The 22320-nt window shown below is 41.4% G+C and overlaps 1 protein-coding gene across 2 annotated transcripts in view; it reads left to right on the top strand.

Annotated features, from left to right (window-relative positions):
• The window catches only part of LOC125903568 (adhesion G protein-coupled receptor A3), a 243330-nt gene that overhangs the window by 213410 nt on the left and 7600 nt on the right, over nucleotides 1-22320 (top strand). For both annotated transcript variants that reach the window (XM_049600560.1, XM_049600559.1), the window contains one exon: nucleotides 7969-8114. In XM_049600560.1, the coding sequence (XP_049456517.1) occupies nucleotides 7969-8114 (146 nt within the window). The remainder of the gene's footprint in view (nucleotides 1-7968; nucleotides 8115-22320) is intronic.

Here is a 22320-nt window from a genome sequence, read left to right as displayed (position 1 = left end):
TCCTTGTAGCTGCTTTAAATGCTCACACTACTCTGATCTAAACATCAATACATTATTTATTAAATTAAATTAAATCCATTAGTTAAAACTTATAACCCTTCATAAGGTGTGCCGTATTAGAAAATAAATGTTAGTGAAGTCTACCCATGTAGCACATCTCCTGCAGTTTGAGTGCAGGTGTTGTTGGCAAAGCCATGTAACTTAGTCGGCCCTGCTGTCGCTCTTTAACTTATTTAACATTCATTCATTTATCTAATTTTATCCCGGGGCCTTTGAATGTTTCTTGCTGCTCCTCCTTTACCCAATCACCGCTAACAGGACAACTCTCCGCAGATTTGGGCAGGAGCCCAGATTGTCTGCTGTTCCACTGGGATGGAGGCAGGCCCCACCAGACACAATTTGGGATAATTACAGGACTGCTTGAGGAGATGTGTGATCGCACGACGCACACGGACACATACACACACTGAAATGCACACACTCGTACACGCAGTGCCTGCTGAGCTCTCTCCCCAATCATCCCACCTCCCCTCTATACACACACACATGCACCCCCCTTTCCCTCCTCCCAGGGGGACACATAAGTACATGCTCTCCCTCCGACAGAGGGAACTTCAAGGAGCTCTGAAACTAGCTCTGGCAGCTCTCGCAGCACTTCAAGCATGCACTCCCCATCCAGCCCTCCGCCCCTCACCCTCCTCCCTTACCATCCCCACCTGCATCCTATACTCATCTTCCTGCTCTCTATCTGTATGCCACTCTTCAGTCTTGCACTGCCTCCCCGCCCACTGTGGCACTGCCGCTATGCAGCATCCGATGTCTTTATGGCCTCAAAGTCAAAGTCATCTCTGATCTCTATTTCTATCTTTTCCTCCAACAAGGCTCGTTTTGTCATTGATTTGAGCAACGCCCCAGCTGTCACACTACATCTTCTGTTTGCTTGTATTAAGCACAACAACATACAGTATACCCTTGTTTTGCCTCGCCTCGCCTCACCTCATCTTACCTTAGACCATCAACATTTGGATTAGTTGATTGTTCAGTGAGTGTGACCAGCATTAAATAACCTATTAATTTAGCAAAGAGCTTGGCTAAGGATGTGACCTAGATCTGAGGTTACATCCAACTGTCAGCTTAAAGATGCTTTACAGAGGATTTCCTCATTAGTGTTCCACTGTGAAATTAGTTGTGACGGCAACCGCTAGGAAAAAAAAAAGCCCTACATATTACAGTATCTGCAGTGATTTGCCTTGTACTTCCATTGGGTCCAATTTGAGTGTTCCTGAGCTCATTCCCCCACATGTGAAATGCTTCCGGTAGACTGGTTACTTGTGCATCTAAAACAGTGGGGAGCCGATATAATGAATATGCCCATAGAAGACAGCTTAGAGGGACCTTTGAATTGAGTGTGGTGTTAGCATATGCCAAAACTGTTACAACAATTCATCTGACAGTGTTAACTTTAAAGGCAGTGTGAGACTACACCAAAGCTAAAAGGTGTCACTCTAAATACACTCTAAAAGAACTGAGGTGTAAGGCTGAGCACAAAATGATGTCAGGAATGTCAGCTACACGTCAATAACTGAATATGGAGTGAGTTACTCAGTGTTTAAATGGCAGCATATTAGGTCCTGAGCAAACAATTGGTTTGCTTTGTTTTCCAGGCAATTAGATCTGCCCACAGCTCACCATCTGCGTTATCTGTGTTCCACTATAACTATCTGGTACTACTGTTTTTGTACCATTTTACACTGTCGGTAGTGGTTTTTTACTGGTGTACACTGTCTTACTGTTAAAGGGACACTTCACCCCAATTTTAAAAAAAATACATATTTCTTTCGTACCTTTTGTGCTAGTTATCAATCTAGGGTGTTGGAGATATTTGCTGAGAGAGTCACCTTCTCTTGAATATAATGGAACTTGATGGCACTCGGCTTGTGGTGCTCAAAGCGGCATAAAAATATATATGGAAAAACTTAAACAGCAATGTCTCTTTCCAGAAACCATGACCTGGTTGCTCAAGATAATCCACAGACCTTGTTATGAGCAGTTTCATGTAGTAACTGCTTTCTTTCTACCAAACTGCACCTGCTAACTGTGTCACTGCACAGAAGGAAGTGTGCATCTACTCATGGATGAGATGTTCCTGCTTGTTAAAGTGCGAGATGTAAAAATTAACAAATCCTTCGGCTGAGCTGTAACCTTAGCAAGCTCAGTGGTGCTAGGTGAGCTAGCAGTAGATGCATGCTTCCTCCTGCACGGAGATATGGTTGGCTGGTTTAGATCGGTAGAAATAAAATAGTTCCTACATGAAACTGCTCACAACAAGGTCTGTGGATTATCTTGGATAAGCAGGTCATGATTTATGGAAAGAGACATTGCTGTTGAGTTTGTTTTTTTTTTCACATGTATTTTTTGGTGTTTTGAGCACCCCAAGCCAAGTGCCATCTAGTTCCATTATTTTGAAGGAAAGGCAAACATCTCTATGGCTGATATCTCCAACACTCGACTACTCACACTAAAACTATCAGTGTTGATAAGTAGCACTAAAGGTATAAGGGAAAAATGTGTATTCTGGATTTTGGGGTGAACTGTCCCTTTAAATGGTGCCAGGTGCTGGCATACTCTTTCATACAGTTGATAGACTTTTATTGATATTCTGTGCTGCTGTGTGAAGTCAGGGGGTACGTCATATTGCACCTTTCTTTTGATTAAATCATAGCACAACATCTCAAATTCCATATTCTCCTTTGTTGTGTATTTGATATATAAACATAGGATCCCAACTGACTGTATGTTGGAAATGATTAATTAACAAAAGGCACAATGTACAATAAAGTCAAATATAGTAAAGAGTTAAGTGACACACATTGTAATGAGACCTCCTCATAACTCATTGTAAATTCACGTTTTGTCATCCCACTGAATCACCTTTTGTCTTGCTCCTTCTGTGTGTTGTAGTCATATATCTTTCTTATGTCTTAATGTGATAAGTAAGTTATAACATTGACTAAAAAATACTAGTGCACTGTGAGCCTAGAGTTCATCACCTGTTGTAGTGTGCTGTGTTTGTAGCACATTAAGTGCAGAAGGATGCACAGCCTGTTGTGGTGACTCCTCATTAATTTCACATTAAGTCATACTCTGTCTCTTCCAACTGAAGACATCAGGACTTGACTTGTATCAAACATGACATCTTTGTCTTTGTCTTGTCACATCAGTTGCTGTTTTACACAACTGACCGTGAAGGGGCACTTACCTAAAAGCACTGCAGAGCTAACAAGCTAACTGCAGCTAAGAAGGTGACTGTATGCTGTCCTATAACATGTGTGTTGAATTTAAAGCTGTGTATTGATACTGCAGAGACACACATTTGTTTTAATGTCCTCGCGTTTATGCAGCCTACATGATTACTTTTCAGCTGTCACGATTTTACGAGTCTAAATCAAACTACTTTTTTCAGTGGTGTGCAGTTTGATTAATTCATGCATCATTGACACCCATCCTACGTGATGTAAGAGGCAGTTTGAGGTGACAGAAGCTGTGGCTTTTTAACGGGGACACATTGATCAGGTTTTCTGGGGCCGTTTCCAGCTTCCTGTTGTGTTAACTGTGTGATCATTGTGCTGCTCACTGAGCCGATGACTGACTGCTATGTGTATTTTCCCAGATTTTCTTCTAACAAAGGGACATCAGGTGAAAGCACACAGCAAGTGTGAATAGTAAAATATCAAAATGGGACTGAGCTTGGCAGGCTGTCCTAATCAACCTGCGCTGATTGATTATAGGTGTTATCTAAACATACGAACCCATTTAATCCAAAACCTTTCTCAGGTGCAAAATTGGTGCAAAATTATATTCATTTTGGCAATCTCATCACTCACAAACTGAATGGAAAAACAGTGAAAACGAGTGTGACCAAACATGAAACATAAAGAAAACATTTAACAAAAAAGAAAGAAAACATGAGCAATGTGGTAGTTTTTTTGGTGACACTGGTGTCTGAGTGGCATTGTGTGTCACCTATTTGGCAGGCTGCTGTTCTTGTTGGATGTACCATTTTCTGTCCTGGTAGGCGACCTGATTTTGGGTTTGGCATCATTATTTGATTGCTCACCAGTCTGAGATCAGTGGATGTGCTCATCATGGGATTTTCTAGTCAAGTTGTATTGATTGTCTCATGCAGGGTTGGGCCAGTGTAATCATTTTCAAAGCGGTTTCATATTAAATCAAACACCAGAACAGTGTACCTAATTTTACCAGGTGTCGCACTTGAATCAGCAGCCGCTCCCGAGTTCAACATAATGACACTGTGTCCCATCAGAAAATGAGCGTTTGACTATCATGCTGCATTGCAAAAATCAGAGCTCTGTGTTCGCTGGAAAACATTGTACCACCCAAGTGGCTATCAGCTGTGTGCTCCAGATCAGACGGAAGACAGAACCACTTAAAAGATTGCTGAGTAGCCTACTTGCTAACTTCCCACATTTGTAGCATTTAAAGAGAAAACAAATGTTTACATTGTGATATTTACTGAAAATGACATGCATTTTAGCCAGAAGGAAGTAGCCTAGCTTGCTCCTTAGCGATCTCTCTACAGCCTTCTGCCACCTTATAGGTTTTTGTAGTGAAATTAGAAGGAATCATATACATAACTCCTCCATTCAACTTCATAAGTCAGCCATTGCTCATCCATTGCAGCGCTTTCAAATTGAGACTGGAAATGAGACAGGTGTCCAGCAAAATCTTAGCTCAAAAGGACAGTGCTACATCACCTGCAGCCAGTTAGGACACCTCTGTTTTTTGGAAGAAAAAGGTAGCAGGAGCGCTAATGGTGTTCCTCAAACCAGTGGCGCTCATGGAAGGGTATGCTTCAAAAAAAGAGAGGAAGACTTACTGGATGTAGAGACATGCAGGTGTCACTGAGTGTCACTACACCCTGAGGAAGGCGCAAGCCAATACATCCTCTTTCTTTGGCTTTCTTGAGAGACTAACTCTGCCATGTTTCATGATCACCCCAAAAATAACATGAACTTTCCAGTAAATAAACACAACATGTGCACCACTCATCCCCCTCACACCTCCAATGAAATTTGATCTCCCCTATGTTGCCAGTGCTCGGCTCTGCAGTAAATTGTGCACAGCATGTCAGACACTAGTGGCTCCATTAGTCCATTTATAAAGATATAAACATAATCTTATGTTAATCACATTATCATACTGCTCATTACTAATGAAAGACAAGCTGGGTTTATCACCACGACACCGTCAGCACAGGCTACTGATGTGGGTTACTTTTTAATTTGTCAGAACACGTCATAATGACAAATGTCAGTTCAGCTGGTATGCATAAACCAAATCAGTTTTAAGCTTATATGCCTGACCAGACCAGCAAAACCAGAAATCATCCCAACTCTGTCATATATTTATTCTTCGAGCATGAGCAATCTAACAGACCATGGGTTTCCATGGTTGTCCGCCTGAGAGATAACTGCGTTGTTGCAAGTTGCCTCTGAAGGCTCATCTTGATGGAGGATGTCCAAAACCAGACTTAAAGTCAATCTAAAATAACAAAGAGAATTGATACATAGAACACTACTTACACACCTCAGATGTACAACTATAGGACTTGTCCAATGGACCATCTCTGGAATCTGGCCAAAGCATGTCTGTCCAACTCTAACTGGGTTGTTGTGTCATCAGATGAGCTTTGTTATCATTATTCATAATGCAAGTAAAGAAACAGCCTGAAGAGCAATACATATTTCATATGTATGCAAATAATTTAATTCACTGTGACGGTCAAAGCGTACAGTAAAATCAGACAACAAAAGTCCCACCTTCAAGCATGTAGCCCTGTTGTATGGAGATGAATATGCTCACTATGCTGGGCAGACATGCCAAGTCAAACCAAGTCAAGCCAAGCCAGGACATGTGTATGGAAATGGGCTACTATAGTCTGAAAATTGTGATTAAATGTTTTAATCGCATAATGGTACTGTATTTGCTTGACAACCAAGCAGCAACCTCTGAGGGTGACAAATGAAGCCAATGTGGAAGTGCCAGATACTGCAGTTCCCTGAACGGCTCCGAAACAGAGTCAGTTCCCATTGACTCCCATGGTAAAATGCCTAACTTTACAGCAGAAATAAACATGTTTACAGCCTGGTACAAAAAACAGTTTTGGGCTTTTAGGCTGATTGCAACATTCACTACAGCTGTACAGGCAGTAATTTACAACTCCCATGTTTAAGTTTTCTCAATGCCCAAAGCTCTGCATGTATAAAGGAGGGGCCACTTGAGTACAATCTGCAAGGGCTCATCACAGTTTGTGAGTCAGATCCGACTCTAGCTCCTCCATGGCTCCAACTTCTCTCCAAACATGTTGACCAAACTCAAGGCTTCAAAACAGCAGTCCATAAACCAATGGGTGACGTACATCCATTATTCATACAGTCTATGTTGACAACAAATGTCCAGGCTGCAGTTATGTAATCCGTATTAGATATTTTGAGAAACAGTCAGATGGACAACACGGCTGTTTTGTTTTATCTATTCTGACTAATGCATTTTGACTTCCTACATTACAGGGGATTTTTTTGTTTTTGTTTTTGTTTTGTTTATTCTCCTTTACCAGGAGAAGTTGCCCTTTACCAGGAAGTTCAAACTTAGGGCCTGTGTCCACATAGCATTTGTTTTTTCTGGGTGCCAGCATCTTTTTGCAATTGTTCCCAACGAGGAGAGAGCGTATGCAGCCGCATGTGTCATCACTGCAGCTCCTTTAGCTACCATCTCTCCTAAGGTGTATAATATGTCCATCACAACAAAGACAGAAAAGCCCATTTGTGTGAGCAGATCAGCCAGACAGTTAATGCTGCTGGTGAGTGTAGTGTTTTTATCACCATACATATTGTAAGGTTGTTGTTAATGTAGCATCACGTTAGCGACTTTTCAGCTGAGGGAAAGAGCTATGTGGACACAGGCCCTTAATCAGCCAATTCTGATCAATGTGTACCCCTACCTGTACCATCTCTGTTCATTTGAGAACCCCTGCTCTCCCCTCATTTCCATATTACAAACATACTTCCTTTCTATCTGTTCTCAGCACTAATGAAGCTCTGAAGTGTGCGAAACTCCGCAGCAGTGATTGACTTACCACCCGCTCTTTGCTCTCTCAACCAGCTCAAGGACACTTCCAATTAGCATCTGGACTGTGCTCCACTAGCTCCAGTCCCTAAGCCTACAAGGCTAGAGAGAAGCCATTTGATTGGGTGTCTCAGGTTGCTCACCTCATGAACAAACTGACTGGGTGGAGAGAAGACTCAGCGCATTTTAATTTTCTCCTTTCTCTCTCTCTCTCTTTCTCTTTTTTCTGTAACTCTCCTCTCTCTCTGCTCTTTCTATGAGCCAGCAAAGCCTTTAAACAAAGTTAGATCAGTTCCCCCATTCAAACATAATTCATGAATATTAAAATGAGGAAGAGCGAAGATATGTATACAGTGCATTTTGGAAAACAATCACACGCTGATAGTTGTCAACGTGACTATCATTTATATTCAGATTTGTTATTCACAGTGCACACCTCGTGTCCTCTAACTCAACTGATAAGGAGCTGCTCAGTATCCACCGGTATAACCTCACCATAATGCGCTTATCCCAAACAACCTTGATGATTCAATAGCACTTTTTTGAACCTGTCTTTCCATTCTTGTATTATTGTCTTTTAGTGAAGGATGAGACAAAGCAGGCAGGTCTTGAAGGAAAACGTCTATGGAGACACCCTTGGAGTGACATTGATGATGAGTTTGAGAGAGGAGTGACAGCTCTTCCCGAACATCTTTGCTTTGAGTTACAGGAACATAATCAAGCCTGACTGTTTTCAGAGAGACATACTGTACAGTGTATAGAAGCAAAAGTTCAGAAAAGTCAAATAAACAACTTCATGTACCTTCTTTCACCCTGTATCAGGTCGGGGTTGTGCTGCACTACTCGTCTCTGTCGACCATGTTGTGGCTCGGGGTGACGGCCAGGAACATTTACAAACAGGTGACCAAGAAGCCTCCGCAGAGCCAAGATGGCGACCCGCCGCCGCCCCCTAAACAGCCCTTGTTGAGGTAAGCACAAAAATCCTTGCAACCCTCCTCAACCCTGACTGCCTCAAGATAGAAAAGCACATAAACAGCTATGTATGTGGGCACATGTGTTTTTGTATTTGTGTATGCGTGTGTGTAGCCGGTATTTTTGATCCTACTTGCACTCTTTGTGCTGCTTGCTGTGTGTGTATCTTCAGAGGCCAGGGACTGGTTCACTGCACAATTATTTGCTTCCTTATTTCATATTTTCTAGTCAGTACATGACCTGACTGAGACTGTGAGATGTAAGTAGAAGTCTTACACAATCGCTGGCTATTTCTGTACCAACTTGTAATTATGATTTTAAGCTGTGGAGGAAAGACTGTATTCAGATTCTTGATTAAAGTAAAAGTAACAACACAGCAATGTAAATATACTTCAATAGAGGACAACCCTTGTAACTAATATATTGTCAGGTTGTTGATGCATCAGTGTGTAGGTTGCATTTTACTGTTACAGCTGCTTGAGGTTTTAATTTCTTTATATACACTTAGTGAGGTAGTGTCGTGCAGTGGTTCCCAAACAAGTGGTCAGGCCAAGTGGGCTGAAAAATGAAACCAACGCTCAAGTGCAAAAAACTGCAGTTCCTCTAATGACCACTTGAGGCAAGATAATCCCCATAGCCACCCCACAGACTGTAAATCAAGTCCAGTCCACAGCTCCACCTTCTCATCCAAATGTGGCCATTTCTGGCTCCAAAATACCAAGATGGCAATGGCCGAAATGCCGAACTAGGGCCTCCAAAACTGCAGTCCACAAACCACTTACAATTTTGATAGGTTATAGTAGCTATGTCCATTATTTTATACAGCCTATGGGTCAGGCCTCCTCCAAAGGTACATCTTGGGGGTCACAAAATGTTTAATGTGAAAAGAAAAAAGAAAAAAAAAGTCATGCTGCACAAATTTGTCTTAATTTTCTTTGGACTTTGGACTGATTCTTTGCTTCTTGTTTGGGGGGTCAATATATTGGAGTGTTTAAGCTTTTCAGTCCGTCAAACAAATGCCGTTAAAGGGATAGTGCACCCAAAAATGAAAATTCAGCCATTATCTAGTCACCCATACGCCGATGGAGGCTCAGGTGAAGTTTTACAGTCCTCACAACACTTGTGGAGATCCCAGGGGAGAGGGGGTAGCAACACAACTCCACCTAATAGAAGCTTAGGGCACCCCAGATTCAAACATCCCAAAACACATAATTGAAGCCACAAAGTATCTCCATACTGCTTGTCTGTAGTGATCCAAGTGTCCTGAAGCCCCGACATAAAACACTGTTTGGAAAAACATCATTTGAACTCTGTTTTTAGCCTCATTGTAGCCTTGGTGTTTTCAATTATGTGTTTTTGGAAGTTTGAATCTGGAGTGCCTTAAGCCTCCATTAGGTGGAGTTGTGTTGCTACCCCCTCTCCCCTGGGATCTCCGCAAGGGATGTGAGGACTCTAAAACTTCACCTGAGCCTCCATCGGCATATGGGTGAGAAGACAATGGCTGAATTTTCATTTTTGGGTGCACCATCCCTTTAAAGGGAACAATCACACTACGGTGGTACTGCTAACATGTGACAAGTGGCCTTTACTAAGCATAGGGGTTATTTGTATGGGGTCACAAGCCAAAAAGACTGGAGCTTCTTGTTTGATATTTTATGATTAGTGTATATTTTACAAGCTTATCTCTTTTTTTTAACATAAAACCCTTACCTGATAATTAACTGGAGCTGTCAAATGAATGTAATGTAAGTGTAATGTATTTACTTTCCACAACAGATTCTTTTACAAATCTCAGTGTGAATGTGGTTTAACTTAAGTGTGTATTTACTCATTTGTGTGTTTGTCATGTAATTGTCCGTCTCTCGTCTGTGTGTGCAGAGGTGTGTGTATCGACTATGTATTTGAGCATGTGCATATTTGCATTTTTCTTGATTTATGCTAGTTTATGCATTTTTTTTAGGTGTTTGCTGGCTCATGTTTCCTTCAGACAGCAACAACAGCTGTACACAGATGAGTTATTGCATCGTTTATCTGCAGAGACATCCACAGCTAGTTTGCATTTTTTCAAGCCTCTGGCTTTGTTCACTCTGCAGTGACATAGCTGTCAGGTCTTCCTATTTATACCATTTTGGTTCTCCTTGTGGACTTCTTCAACATTTGCTCATGTTAAGAAATTGCATTTTTAATCTGAGTCGCTGTCAGCCACAAGGAAAGATGTTTAGCTTTTAAATGGTGATGGTAAGTGAAAATTAGTCTGTTAAATGGCAGAGATTAGAGGAGCCAAGTGAATTCCTTCCAATCAGTCAAATTTGTGGTCTGAGGTCTATTTAGCTCAGACTCACCTGTTACAGGTGATAGTGGAGCTGCAAACTGCTGCTTAGCAACAGTAACTCTGACAGAGGATTTGTAGAACACTGACGAGCGTGTGTATAACATTTCTGATCAGTCAGTTAATATAAATTAGTATTAATGTCATTCATCAGTAGCACTCAGCAGAGCTTTTCTTGTCTTCCATGATGTGCTTGTCTGCTCATCCAACTAGGATTCTCATGAAGTTCAAAGAAAGTTTAATTGAAGCTATTTAAATAGAGCAGCGGTTAGGTTAGAGGGAACTATATTGGCGGCTGTTTTAATCTCATTACCTTAAGCATGGCCATCACCATTATCTGGTGGTCCTTCCCAGTGATTCCCAGCCAGGTGTACTTGTATTAATTGTAAGAAAACAGAAATTATGATATGATGAAAAAGCACGTGGAAAAAAATGAGTATCCAAATTGAATTACAATTTTGTGCGCTACAGATCTTCCTGATTCATGAATACTTAGTATGTCATGAGAGAAATTGGATTTAGACATAAAGGTTTCCTTATAGAAAATACAAAGCGCAGAAACAGGCATAAACTGCATAGCACAGACCAGTGCAAACATATATGTGCAGCACAGCCCCTCATTTCACACTGTTCTTATATTTTGAGGATAGATGATTGCCTGATAGAGAGATGAAAGAGTTTTTATAATTATTCAGGTATCTGCTATATGTAATTCAGACCCTTAAGTGTCTACCTGATGGGAGAAGTCTGTTCTAAATACTGGACATGACATTAACTTAACTGATGTTGGGGCTGGGTAATATGACCAGTATGTATGATATATCAATATATTTTCTAGCAAGATCTAGATTTAGACAATGCCGTTTATATCAATATAGGATCAAGTTGTGTTACATAATGCCATTCTGCTGAAAAGCCATGCCAGTGTGCATCTCCTCTCTCCTCTCCGCACAGATCCGCCCCCCTCACTCACTCACAAGTTCTCCAGCAACACTTAGAGAGACACAAAGCTGCTACTCTGTTAAATCTGTCTGTTAATTAGGCTGCAGTGTGACATCTGCCTATATGTTGCACATGCTACGCTGAACAGTCTGTGAGATGAATGCAATGAATGCCGTAGCACACGTGCAACCCAGCTCTGTGCTGCGTGTGTGGGAGACAGAGATGCCTGATTGTGTCATGTGAGAATTTGTTGGCTAGTTTGTGTGTGAGGTAGATCATAGTGCATCACTGTTCCCCCAATCTGTGACATTGAGACAGTGCCTGGAAGTGTGCGACAGATGTGTTTTAAAAATGCAGTGACAATTCATATATATTTCATAAGATGTATGTAATGAGGACAAAACAACAACTGGAAAACAACTTTTTAACTCCCCTCATGAAGATTTTAAATTGTTCAAACTACAATGGATTTAGGCTGACTTGACACTTCTACACTCATGTTATAGTTTTGTGTCCTGTGCTGCAAACCTTTAAACCTCTGTAGCTCCAGTGCTGTGTGCAGAAAGTTAACGCACAGCCCTGCTATTTATTTTATATCATTTTTCATTTACATGTTGTGCAGCTGTATATTTTCAAACAGGGAAAAAAAGTCCTGTGTCTGCACTTAATTTTGATCACAGTGTTTTATATTTAAGTGCTTGTGACATCTAAAATGTATCTTTGACTTGCAACGTAACAGCCCATTTTGTAGAAAATACCAAGATATATATTATGTATCACCATTCAGCCTGGAAAAATCAAGATTGGAATTTTTGTCCATATCGCCCAGTCCTAACTGATGTATTACCCAGCCAAGCTGAGATTTCATGAAGTTTCTGGATCCTAGTGCATACAGAATTCACATGAACATAGCATGACAGATTACAGTCAATATGTGCACCCAAATATTAGTAAGAATGAACCTGTGTAATACAATTGGAACGGACCAATAGTGGAGAATGATGTCCTGGATCCAGGACACCTATTTAATATTGGGGCAACCATTTTTTATTGACACCTTCTGTGACCCAACCCTCGGTGGGGTTCCAGGAGGAAAATTTAATAGCTAAACTCACTGTTTTGGAGCATTTTGAAACCAAAATCTTATAGGGCTTCTCAAAGTTTTGATGACTGAGTGCCAGTGCCAGGATGCCAGCATATGATTAAGGGCCGCTAAGGGAAATTGTACACACTCTGACTTCTTTTGACTTTTTATGACATACTATACTATGACTTTTCAAACCCTTTTTATGACATTTTTTACGACTTATTAACACATCACAAAAACTATAACAATTGACAGGGATATAATCCACGCAACACTCATATTCCACTTTTTATGACATTAGAGAGTAATGAAATAGAGGCTCAATTGATGCAGACACCTCAACTGATGTACTTAAACCAGCTGAGCAACTGCTTCTGCTGGGGCCCTACAGCAACACCACTTGCACAAACCCCATAGACCTGCAGTAGGAAAGTTTGCTTTGCCTGGTGGGCAGTGCTTCCCTTTGGTTTGACTGTTTTCAACATGGTGGCCAGGTCACAAACGTTCTCATTTTACAGCTAAACAGCACTAAAATATGTTTTCCAAATAGGCAATGCAGCTACAGAATCTTGATTCATGTTTGATCAGTGCTGCCTAGTTTGACAGTTTGACCGCAGATCATGAGCAGTGACTGACATGATTGGCAGCTGCTCTCTCTGGTAATGGCCTGTGATTGGCCAAAGTCTCCCATCACAGGCTAGATTTTCTCAGGTCTGAAAACAGAGCCAAACAGAGGTGCAGAAGTCAAGATTTTTCTCAGACCACGTGAATTAGAAGTTTAATATGGGATTTTTGCCATATGACACCAAAACTAAAACGCCTTCCGGAGCTTTCAGTAAATTGATTGTCACAATAACCAGTAGGCTACCAACTATGATAGGCTGACAATGCGTTACACACTTTTGCCAACCAGAGTCAGAGGAGCACCGTAAGGAGAAGAGATTGCATGAAAATTTGTTGGCCAGTGCTGGCCTGTGGCATAGGCAGTATAGGCAAATGCTAAGGGCACCGTCATCCATAGGGTGCGCCACAAATGGGGAAGGAAAAATAATCAAAATGTTTAACTTTTACTATCTTTTACTAACACTATTACAGCTATTATTTTGAAATATTACATAAGGCCACAACAACATACATAGCAAAGCCTACTGAATAATAGAGAGACCTGATGTCACATGATCCTCGCATCAAAACGACAAAACCTCTCTGGTACCTGCTCAACTACCACTACTCTACTGAGAGGAGTGTATGAGGAGAGGTAGTTATTGTTACCTCTAAGCAGCCAGTATCCACAACAAACAGCTCACAGAGGTTGCCTTTATTTACATCATGAAGCGTTAAAGCTTTATTCAGTAAAAATGACTATTGGGTGAAGGTAAATCACAGTGATGTCATGATATGTTCAATGTAATCTTGTGAAATGCAGCAGCTGTTTTGAAGGAGAATTTGGCTTGGGGGGGGGGGGGAGGGGGGGGGCTTGCCTAGGGCGTCAAATGTGCTAGGGCCACCACTGTAGTTTGCAAGTGAACAGAGAATTCGAAATACTTACCTAAAACTAATTGATAAACAGCTGAAATACTAGCTAAATAAAAGGGTTAAACTGTTAAAATAATTCCATAAAGTTACACCACAACATGGTGAAATAGTTTGCTAAAAGTAATGGGTGAACAGTTGAAAAACAGATAGCTAACATGACAGGTGGTGTTGAGTTGTTCATCTGATAGGGCTTTGGGGATACATCAGATAAAATGAGGTTAGAAACCACTGCTCCAGCCTGACAATGATTTATATTTTTTTGTAGTTTTAAAACATTTTGAAGGCTCAGATTCTGCACTTTTCCCACAGGTATAGATACACATTCTTGCAGGCATTTGTTGGAGGAAAATGTCTGGAATAGTTGAACTGGGTGTGCAGTAAATGTTTTGGCTCAGTTATTCTGTTTGAGGCCTCTTACTACCCTGTAAGGCAAAAAGAATGGAGGGCAAATGAATGTCAGGAAGAGGAGGAGGAGGAAGGAGGAAGATGCGAATGACTTAAACCAACCTGTTACTATGGCATCACCCCTACGCTATAACTAATTACCTCAATCACCCAGGAGGCTGCTGAGCCAGGAGCTTTATCACAAATCTAAATGCATTTAGCCTTTTGACCCATTAAATTCCTATTCGCTCAGACGCACACATCAGATTGAATTTCTGCTTTTTGTGATTTTTTTTTTTTCCCAACTCATTCTCCACTTCATTCGTTTTCTGCTTACTCACGACATTTGGCATGTTTAAGAGGATCAGCTTTTGGACACATACGGTGCTCTTCCTCTGCGGTGAGAAGGTGCTGTGTGAGCTCTTCTGCGCATTGCAACTGTGCCGCAGAGCTGAACTCCAGAAGCTTCAACGAGAAATCCTTTTAAGGGAAGGTTTGAGAGCGGAGATATGGAGGCAAACAGAGGGTGCACCGTAACAAATGCCTGTTTGTCATTTAATCTTGTATTCACTTTTAGAGTGCCATTTCCTTAAAGCTGCTGGAAAAATCAAGTGGCCATTTCCACTGCCTGAATTTTCTTGAAATGTATTAAATATATTGAAGAATACATGGTGAATGACCCCACACAAGAAAATGATTTGAACATGTGGAGTTGCACTGGATATGAACCCACTTGACTATTTGCTTTCAGATTTGCTTTCTACGGGCTGTTATAGAGTATTATTGGGACACATGTAGCACTCACATGAATATTTATCAACCATAACACAGGCAAAGTTTGTACTGAACCCCCTGGTGGCCATAGCGAAAAGTGTATGTAGGAATTAAAATATTATCTATATTTTTTATAATGCAATCCCTTGCAGGGATACAGGGATGTGGACAACTGTTTTAATTTATTAACATACAAAATATACAATTAACAGGTAATGTATTGCTGGGATGATTTCAATGTAGATGTCCTCCACACAGTCAGAAACACAGCCTCTGATGGTGGACGGACTCAAAACAAGGTATCATAGACAGCTAGCAGAGGGCTAACAACAACAGCTGCTTTCAGCACACAAAAAAATGGATAAATAACCACAAAAGACATTCATTGTCAGATTTGTCATTGTGAATTTATTTTACAAAGTCTCCAAAAAGAGACTTTAAGGCTGGATTACAAAGCTTCTGAAGGGATACGATCGCAACTGAGCCCTCATTGGAATGATACATGGACTGTACAAGAAGATGGATGACACATTTACACTTACCCCTACTGGACAAAAATTAAGCGATGAACGAACCATCTTACGCTGGTGACGTTATTTGGAAGCAGATTTTGCACAGTAGTGATCTCCACAGTATTGAGTACGTGCCCAAAAACCCACCAGATCAAACACAAGCAGCACTATCACAAGCATTTGGCACATGTAGCTGTCAATCATGATGTCAAGCCCCCTTTTTATAGCATCAAATAAACTAATGAAAAACAAATTTATCAGAGAAATGAATAATTGAACATACAGCAGTGTGATAAGAACTGCCTAAAATGACAGAAACTGTACGTTGGATTTTTTGTTTGATTTATGTCCCACCCACCAAAATGGAGGGGGTTGGCTCTGACCTATACTGCAGCCAACCACCAGGGGGCAATCAAGATGTCTTTGCTTCCCTATTGGGGAGCTGTCATGCCCAATTTTTTTATACAATCTATGGGATGCAACATCAGCAAACGTTTTTTGCTGAACCCATTAACATTGTAAATGGGTTCAAGTTTATTTCTTGTTGGAATGTTTGTGAATGCAGTCAGTAGCTGACAGGACATAAAGGCATTCCACTTGCCCGAACACAGAGTTTACTTGCCCCAGACAAGCGCTAATGTTGAGCCCTGATGCTAATAAGTGGAATCTGTATCTATTTTTGTTTGTACAAGTTCGGTTTCTACGGTAATTCCTGCAATATTTCATCACTCATTGGGCATATTAGTTGGAATATAACACTGCACCAGCTGGTGTCCTGGTTGTTCATTTTCATTTAAGCGAAGCCTCTGTTGAACACATAAAGTTTCCTCTAGATTTTTTTTTTTGAACCTCCAACCTTAAAGTTCAATCTGCGCTAGTACCCATATACCTCAAACTAATATCTGTAAAAATCTATAAATGAGCAGTATCATATGGCTGACATTATTAAAATCTGCTCAATAATGTATTCCTGAGGAGTCACTGAAAGTCACTGAGGATAAGGACCCCACCAGATAAAGATCCCCTCAGCCTATAAGCAGCACTTTCCTTGCAAAGCAAATCCTCAGACACCTGCATGATTGGGGGCTTTAATATGGAACGTTCTCGAGGCTCTCCCATCATGCACCGCTTGTGAATGAGATAATTTGTCTGGGGGCAGGCAGAGGGATCGTGTGGCGCGGCAGTCGAGTTGATCCACAGTGATTGACTGTAATGCTCCCCGTCAGACAGGCTCATGCAATGAGACTTAGCAGCTGGAGACAAATCAATTTCTCCTCTGAGCATCTCCCCCCCCCACCACCTCCCTACAACCGACCTCCTCGTCTACCTCTTTGCCTGTCCCTTCTCTCCTGACAGCATCTGATGGCATATCCAGCAGACCATCACACTGACCCTCTGTCAGAAATCTGCTACGCTGTGTTGGACCACACACGTCAAATGCCTCTGTTCATGCCATTAACTGACAGTCATCTGCTGTGATGGGTGCAGATGATTCCTCTAAAGCAACACTTCACTTTGAAAGAACATTTTCCCTTCTAGTGTAGAATCCCCAACATCTGCTGAATGTCACCATCAGCATTTCTCTCCAGCTGTCAATACTAAGAAGTCCAAACAGGCAATTTCAGTTCTTAAAAGCCCATTCTGAGACACAAAATAAAGTAATATCACATAGATCTGCTTTTCTTAGTTTTTCAAAGGGAAATGGCGAGTACCAGTGACTGGTGATGCATGAACTATGAAATAAGTGCATTAAAAAATGAAATGGTCCAGTGAGGTTTAATATCTCTCTTAAAATCACAAAATGGCCCAACACCTCTGGAAAGAACATTAAATTAATATAGTAGACTGTTTCATGTTGCACTTTTAGGCAGTATTTTGATGTTTTCAGAAATACATTTTATTTGTTTCTTGCTGAGTCCGATGAGAGACTGGTGCCACTCTCATATCTGTCTATTAAATATAAGGCTACTGCTAGCATCCGATTAGTTTAGCTTAGCTGAACTTCTGGATGGGTAAGGATGGCCTCTGGGGCTTCAAATGTTTTCTCAAAAGCCCTGAATCTTTTAGGGCTCTAGATATGATTTGTGTTTTAAGCCATTAAGCTCTTTAACAGAAATGGTTTGTATCCTTTGTTCTCTTAAAATTGGGTTGCGTTGTTGATGTGCTAACTGGCTAACTAGCATCTTGAATCAGTCCTGCCATCCTTCCCGTTTCTCTTTTTTCACTGACTAATACAGATTAACACTGCCTGCTGGCATGGAGAGTTACTTCTTCTCATGCATGTGCAGAACAAAGGTGATAGTTGGCTGTCTTTGGGGTGTGCTCAGATGCAACTTTGTGGCCGAGACACAGGCAACAACAGTCAGCCTTTGAAGCCACTACTTTTCTAATGTCAGTTTAGTGTGCCTGGGCCTTTAGGTTTTTAAAATACCTTCAATTTTGTGTCATTCAGATAATAGTAAATGCCCATGTTCCTCATCCTATGCTATTCCCTAAAGAAATCTAATATAATTGAGTAGATATTCTCCTGTGGGCCCTCAGCTCAGAGTATTGAAGATTGCATTTACTTTGCGTTGTTGGGGATCCTTGATTTGCAATTAGAGCAGCCCAGATTATTATGGCATGGATACCAGTGTAGCAGCTGTATCAGCTTAACATTCATTCTGAATGATAAAGACAGTTGGAGAACAGTTAGATACAAAATAGGGTGTAGACTCTAGAGGATCATTTTTTTCCCTTGGTAACTAATGTTTTTCCCAGTTGTACAGATTTTTAGACATTGTACATTATTATCTTAAATGGCTGAACAAATAGTAACTACTATAGCTGCCATTAAAAAGAAAAAAACTCCATAGGAGAGCATAATCCCAGATCCCCCCTAGGTTTCATTCGAGCCCTGATTGTTTACAATGTCTGGCTCTGCCCTTTTATAGATTTGAAAACAGAGGGAAATGGCTAGCTTAGCTCTGTCCCTAGGGTTATAATATCTACCTGAACAAGAGATAGTGCCATAAGTAACCCCTCATTAAACCACAACCTATATATATATATATATTTTTTTTATAGTTTCTGTGCAAATTCAATGCAGTGTGTTAATTCGAGAGCTTTTGTATTGCTATTACCTTCGGACAGTGCTGGGTTAGCTGTTTTCCCACTATTTTCAGAGGAAACAGCTAACCCAGCTAACATTACTGTACGTTCACACCAAAAGCTTCCAAAGCGGTGGAAGTCATTCATTTTCAATGAGAGCCCGGCGGCTTGGGCGACCTGGTTGTCAGCTGCGCATCTTTAGCAAAGCAACTGGAGCGGCTCCTGAGGGGATTTAAAACTCGTTTAACTTTATGGTAATGAGCTCTGACGCGGTTCGGCGGCAACCAATTGGAATGCTGACGTACTTCAATGAAGCGGGTCCCAGAGAACAAGCCATGTAACTTTGGTTCCTACAGCACACTTGTTCCAACAATGGATATTGCAAAGTTTATTACTTGCATTTGCGCTCACTCAGTCCTTTATAATGTGTCGCTGTTCAGTTACAGAGACCAAAATAAAAAGAATGAGGCTTGGGAGCACGTCACGGAGGTAGTTGGTTGGTCTGGTGAGTTTTAGTGTGTAATGTTAGTAATAGAGGAGAGAATTGCAGGCTAATGTTGCGAAGTAGCATGCAAGTGTTTCTTGCTTGGTTTGAATGGGATGACATACGTTTCTGTTTTCACTGACCAAACATAACTTTCTGTAGGCCAACTATGAGCTTTTTGATTGGACAACAGCAAGCAGCAACTACCCTGCTTTCAAGCCTGTAGTCCACTTTGCGGCTCCTTTAAATTGACAAGCACAATTGAATGCTCAATGATTCGTGATGAGCGACAAGAGCGACCAAAGCTGCCACAAATATTTTTGACAGTCATGCTTCTTGGGCATCTGCGACAGACTTTGCCTCTTTGGAAGCTTCTGGTGTGGACTTACTGTTATGCTTTATGCTAGCTAACGTTATGCTAAGCATAGCTAACTGGCTGCCGATATTATCTTTAAGTCTACCGCGACGTTGTTACTGATCTTTTCATTAACTCTTAGCATTTAAGTGAGTGAGCGTCTTTCCCAAAATGTTGAATTATTCCTTTAAATTTAGCTCACTCAACACATGCAGGATTTTAGTTTCAGGTGAGCACATTACCGTTGCATTTTCCAGCTTTACCTATAAGCCTCTGCCCTGTGCTGGAGCTGTATGACCATTGGTTGTCCCCAACTGTGCTATGTATATCCTGGACTAGGTCCAGAGAGAGGACAGTGCATAGTCACAAAACAGAGGACAGTGCATAAGCAGAGGAACAAGGATGGGAGGGGAGAGTCACTGTGTAGCTGCTGGCTAAAAAGCACTTCAGGGTCTATTTATATCAGATGATTGCTCTTCCTAAACTCTCTCAAAAGCAAAACTCTGCATACACAGCCATTTTGTTAGAGTTTGAAGGCCTTCTTTAATAGAATGGCCAACAAAATTGTGTGTGTGTGTCAAAGTGCGCAAGGCTTTGTGTGTGTGTTTACACAAGAGCGAGCGCATTGGGAAGAATTTTAATGTGAAGGCGCACCTTTTTGAATAAAACAGGACGGCATGCAGATGGTAATTTGATCACACGTGCTATACAGTTTTTGCATGGCCACGACGTGTTTTCTTGGGGAGAGGCCTGTAGGAAACACAAGCAGGCTTTTCTAGAGGGGATAAAGGGGAATGAAGCTTATAAAGCGCAGGGTGCTTTAACATCCACTAGTTTCTCTCATTTATGCTTATCTGGCTGACGGGTGTGTAAATGGCTTTCTGTTGGAGGAGAGTCCCCCGGGGGAACCGTTCCACTCAGAGACAGTGACAGGCCGGTAATGCCGCCACCACCAACACCCCCCCTCCTCTTCCATCCACCCAACCAACCCTCTCCAAACCAGCCCAGACAAACATCTTGATTGTAATTGAATTTTTGCGACGGGTTCTGTGTGGCCGAGGACAGATTGGGAGAGAGCGAAGGGGTGGAAGGGAGGAAACTGAGGATGAAGATGGAGGAAGATGGAGTGGTGGAAAGGTTACAGCAGTGACAGAGGTTGAGATTGAACTGGCAGGAAGAGGAAATAGCATAGTGTTATATAGAAAAGTGACAGCGCAGAGAGCAGGGACAAGGACAGTGCAGAGAGGGAGCTGCTGGGGATTAGCTTTGTTCCTGCGCTGAATTCTTAAGGCTCATGATATGTATACTGTGACGTAAGTGCATTGTTCAGATACTTGCCTGTGTACTGTGTATACCTGAAGAATTAAAAAGTGTATTCACTAGGCAGCAGATGAGGGCTGAATCATCTCAAGCTGACATTAGAATACCTTTCGTGAGAACTTCCAATTTTGCACCACTTAAGCATAACTAATCATGGCGATACCAGAGGGAGTTACAATCATGTCAATGTTAATAGCATGGCAGAGAAAACAGCAACATAGTCGCTTCTCTGCAAAACTGTCTTTCCACTGTTATTGTCATTTGTTCACAGTCTGCTGCTGACCTTACTTTACATTCTCATTCACCTTGCCTTTATGTGTTTAATTACATCTTGCAGATGTTAGTTACTCGATGACTGTTCAAACAATCGGCTCACTCATACGTTGTCTTGTCTGAATGATGCAGTGCCACTGCTCATTCTCCCTTTTACCTGTCGTGCTACTTATCAGTCTAGATAGTTCTGGTGCGAGTTGCAGAGTGTTGGAGATATCCGCTGTAAAGATGTCTGCCTTGTCTTACATATTTAATGGAACTTGATGGCAGTCGGCTTGTGGTGCTCAAAACACCAAAAATTACAGAAATCACGACCTGGTTAATCAGAATAATCCACACACCTTGTTGTGAGCAGTTTTATGTGGGAATTATTTTCTTTCTACCAAACTACACCCTCCAACTGTATCAACTGGCTGGGGGAAGTGTGCATCTACTGCAAGCTCTCCTAGAAGCACTGAGCTAGCTAATGTTACAGTTCAGCCAAAAAGGGCACCATTAATGTTTGCATCTTGCACTGTCACGAGAATTAGCCACTTGTCCATGAGTAGATGCACGCTTGCTTCTGCAGGGTGATACAGTTAGCAGGTGTGGTTTGTTTTGTTTTTTTCAAGTGTATTTTTTTGGTGCTGTGAGCACCACAAGCTGAGTGCCATCTGGTTCCATTATATTGGAGAGAAGGCAGACATCTCTATGGCCAATATCTCCAACACTCGGCAACTCACACCAAAACTATTTAGACTGATAAATAGCACTACAGATAAGAGGAAAAATATGTATTTTTGATTTTGGGGTGACTTGTCCCTTTAATAAGCCTTTTCTTAGGTCATTATTTTGTCTTTCGGAGGTGCTCTTTATTTGAGGTAATGCACGGCACCTCCTGCATTAACAAGTTGAACAAATCTCTCATTTTCTAAATGTTGATGAACTATATCTTTAACAACCTGTCAAGGGCCACAGTTTCACTGCGAGCATACAGAGGTGCAGTGTACAGGGAAATTAAATGAATCATTAAATTAATTCAAAAGCAACCCCATTTCCTACCTGTATACTACCAATAGAGCTTATAAGAGCACTTTTTTTCTCTCACTGAGTTCTTGGTATTAGTAGGCGTGGCGA

The sequence above is a fragment of the Epinephelus fuscoguttatus genome, linkage group LG16 (genome assembly GCF_011397635.1).
Source record: "Epinephelus fuscoguttatus linkage group LG16, E.fuscoguttatus.final_Chr_v1".
NCBI classification, from domain to species: domain Eukaryota; kingdom Metazoa; phylum Chordata; class Actinopteri; order Perciformes; family Serranidae; genus Epinephelus; species Epinephelus fuscoguttatus.
Note: the sequence above shows the minus strand (reverse complement) of the source record. Positions and strands in the feature narration are given on the sequence as shown.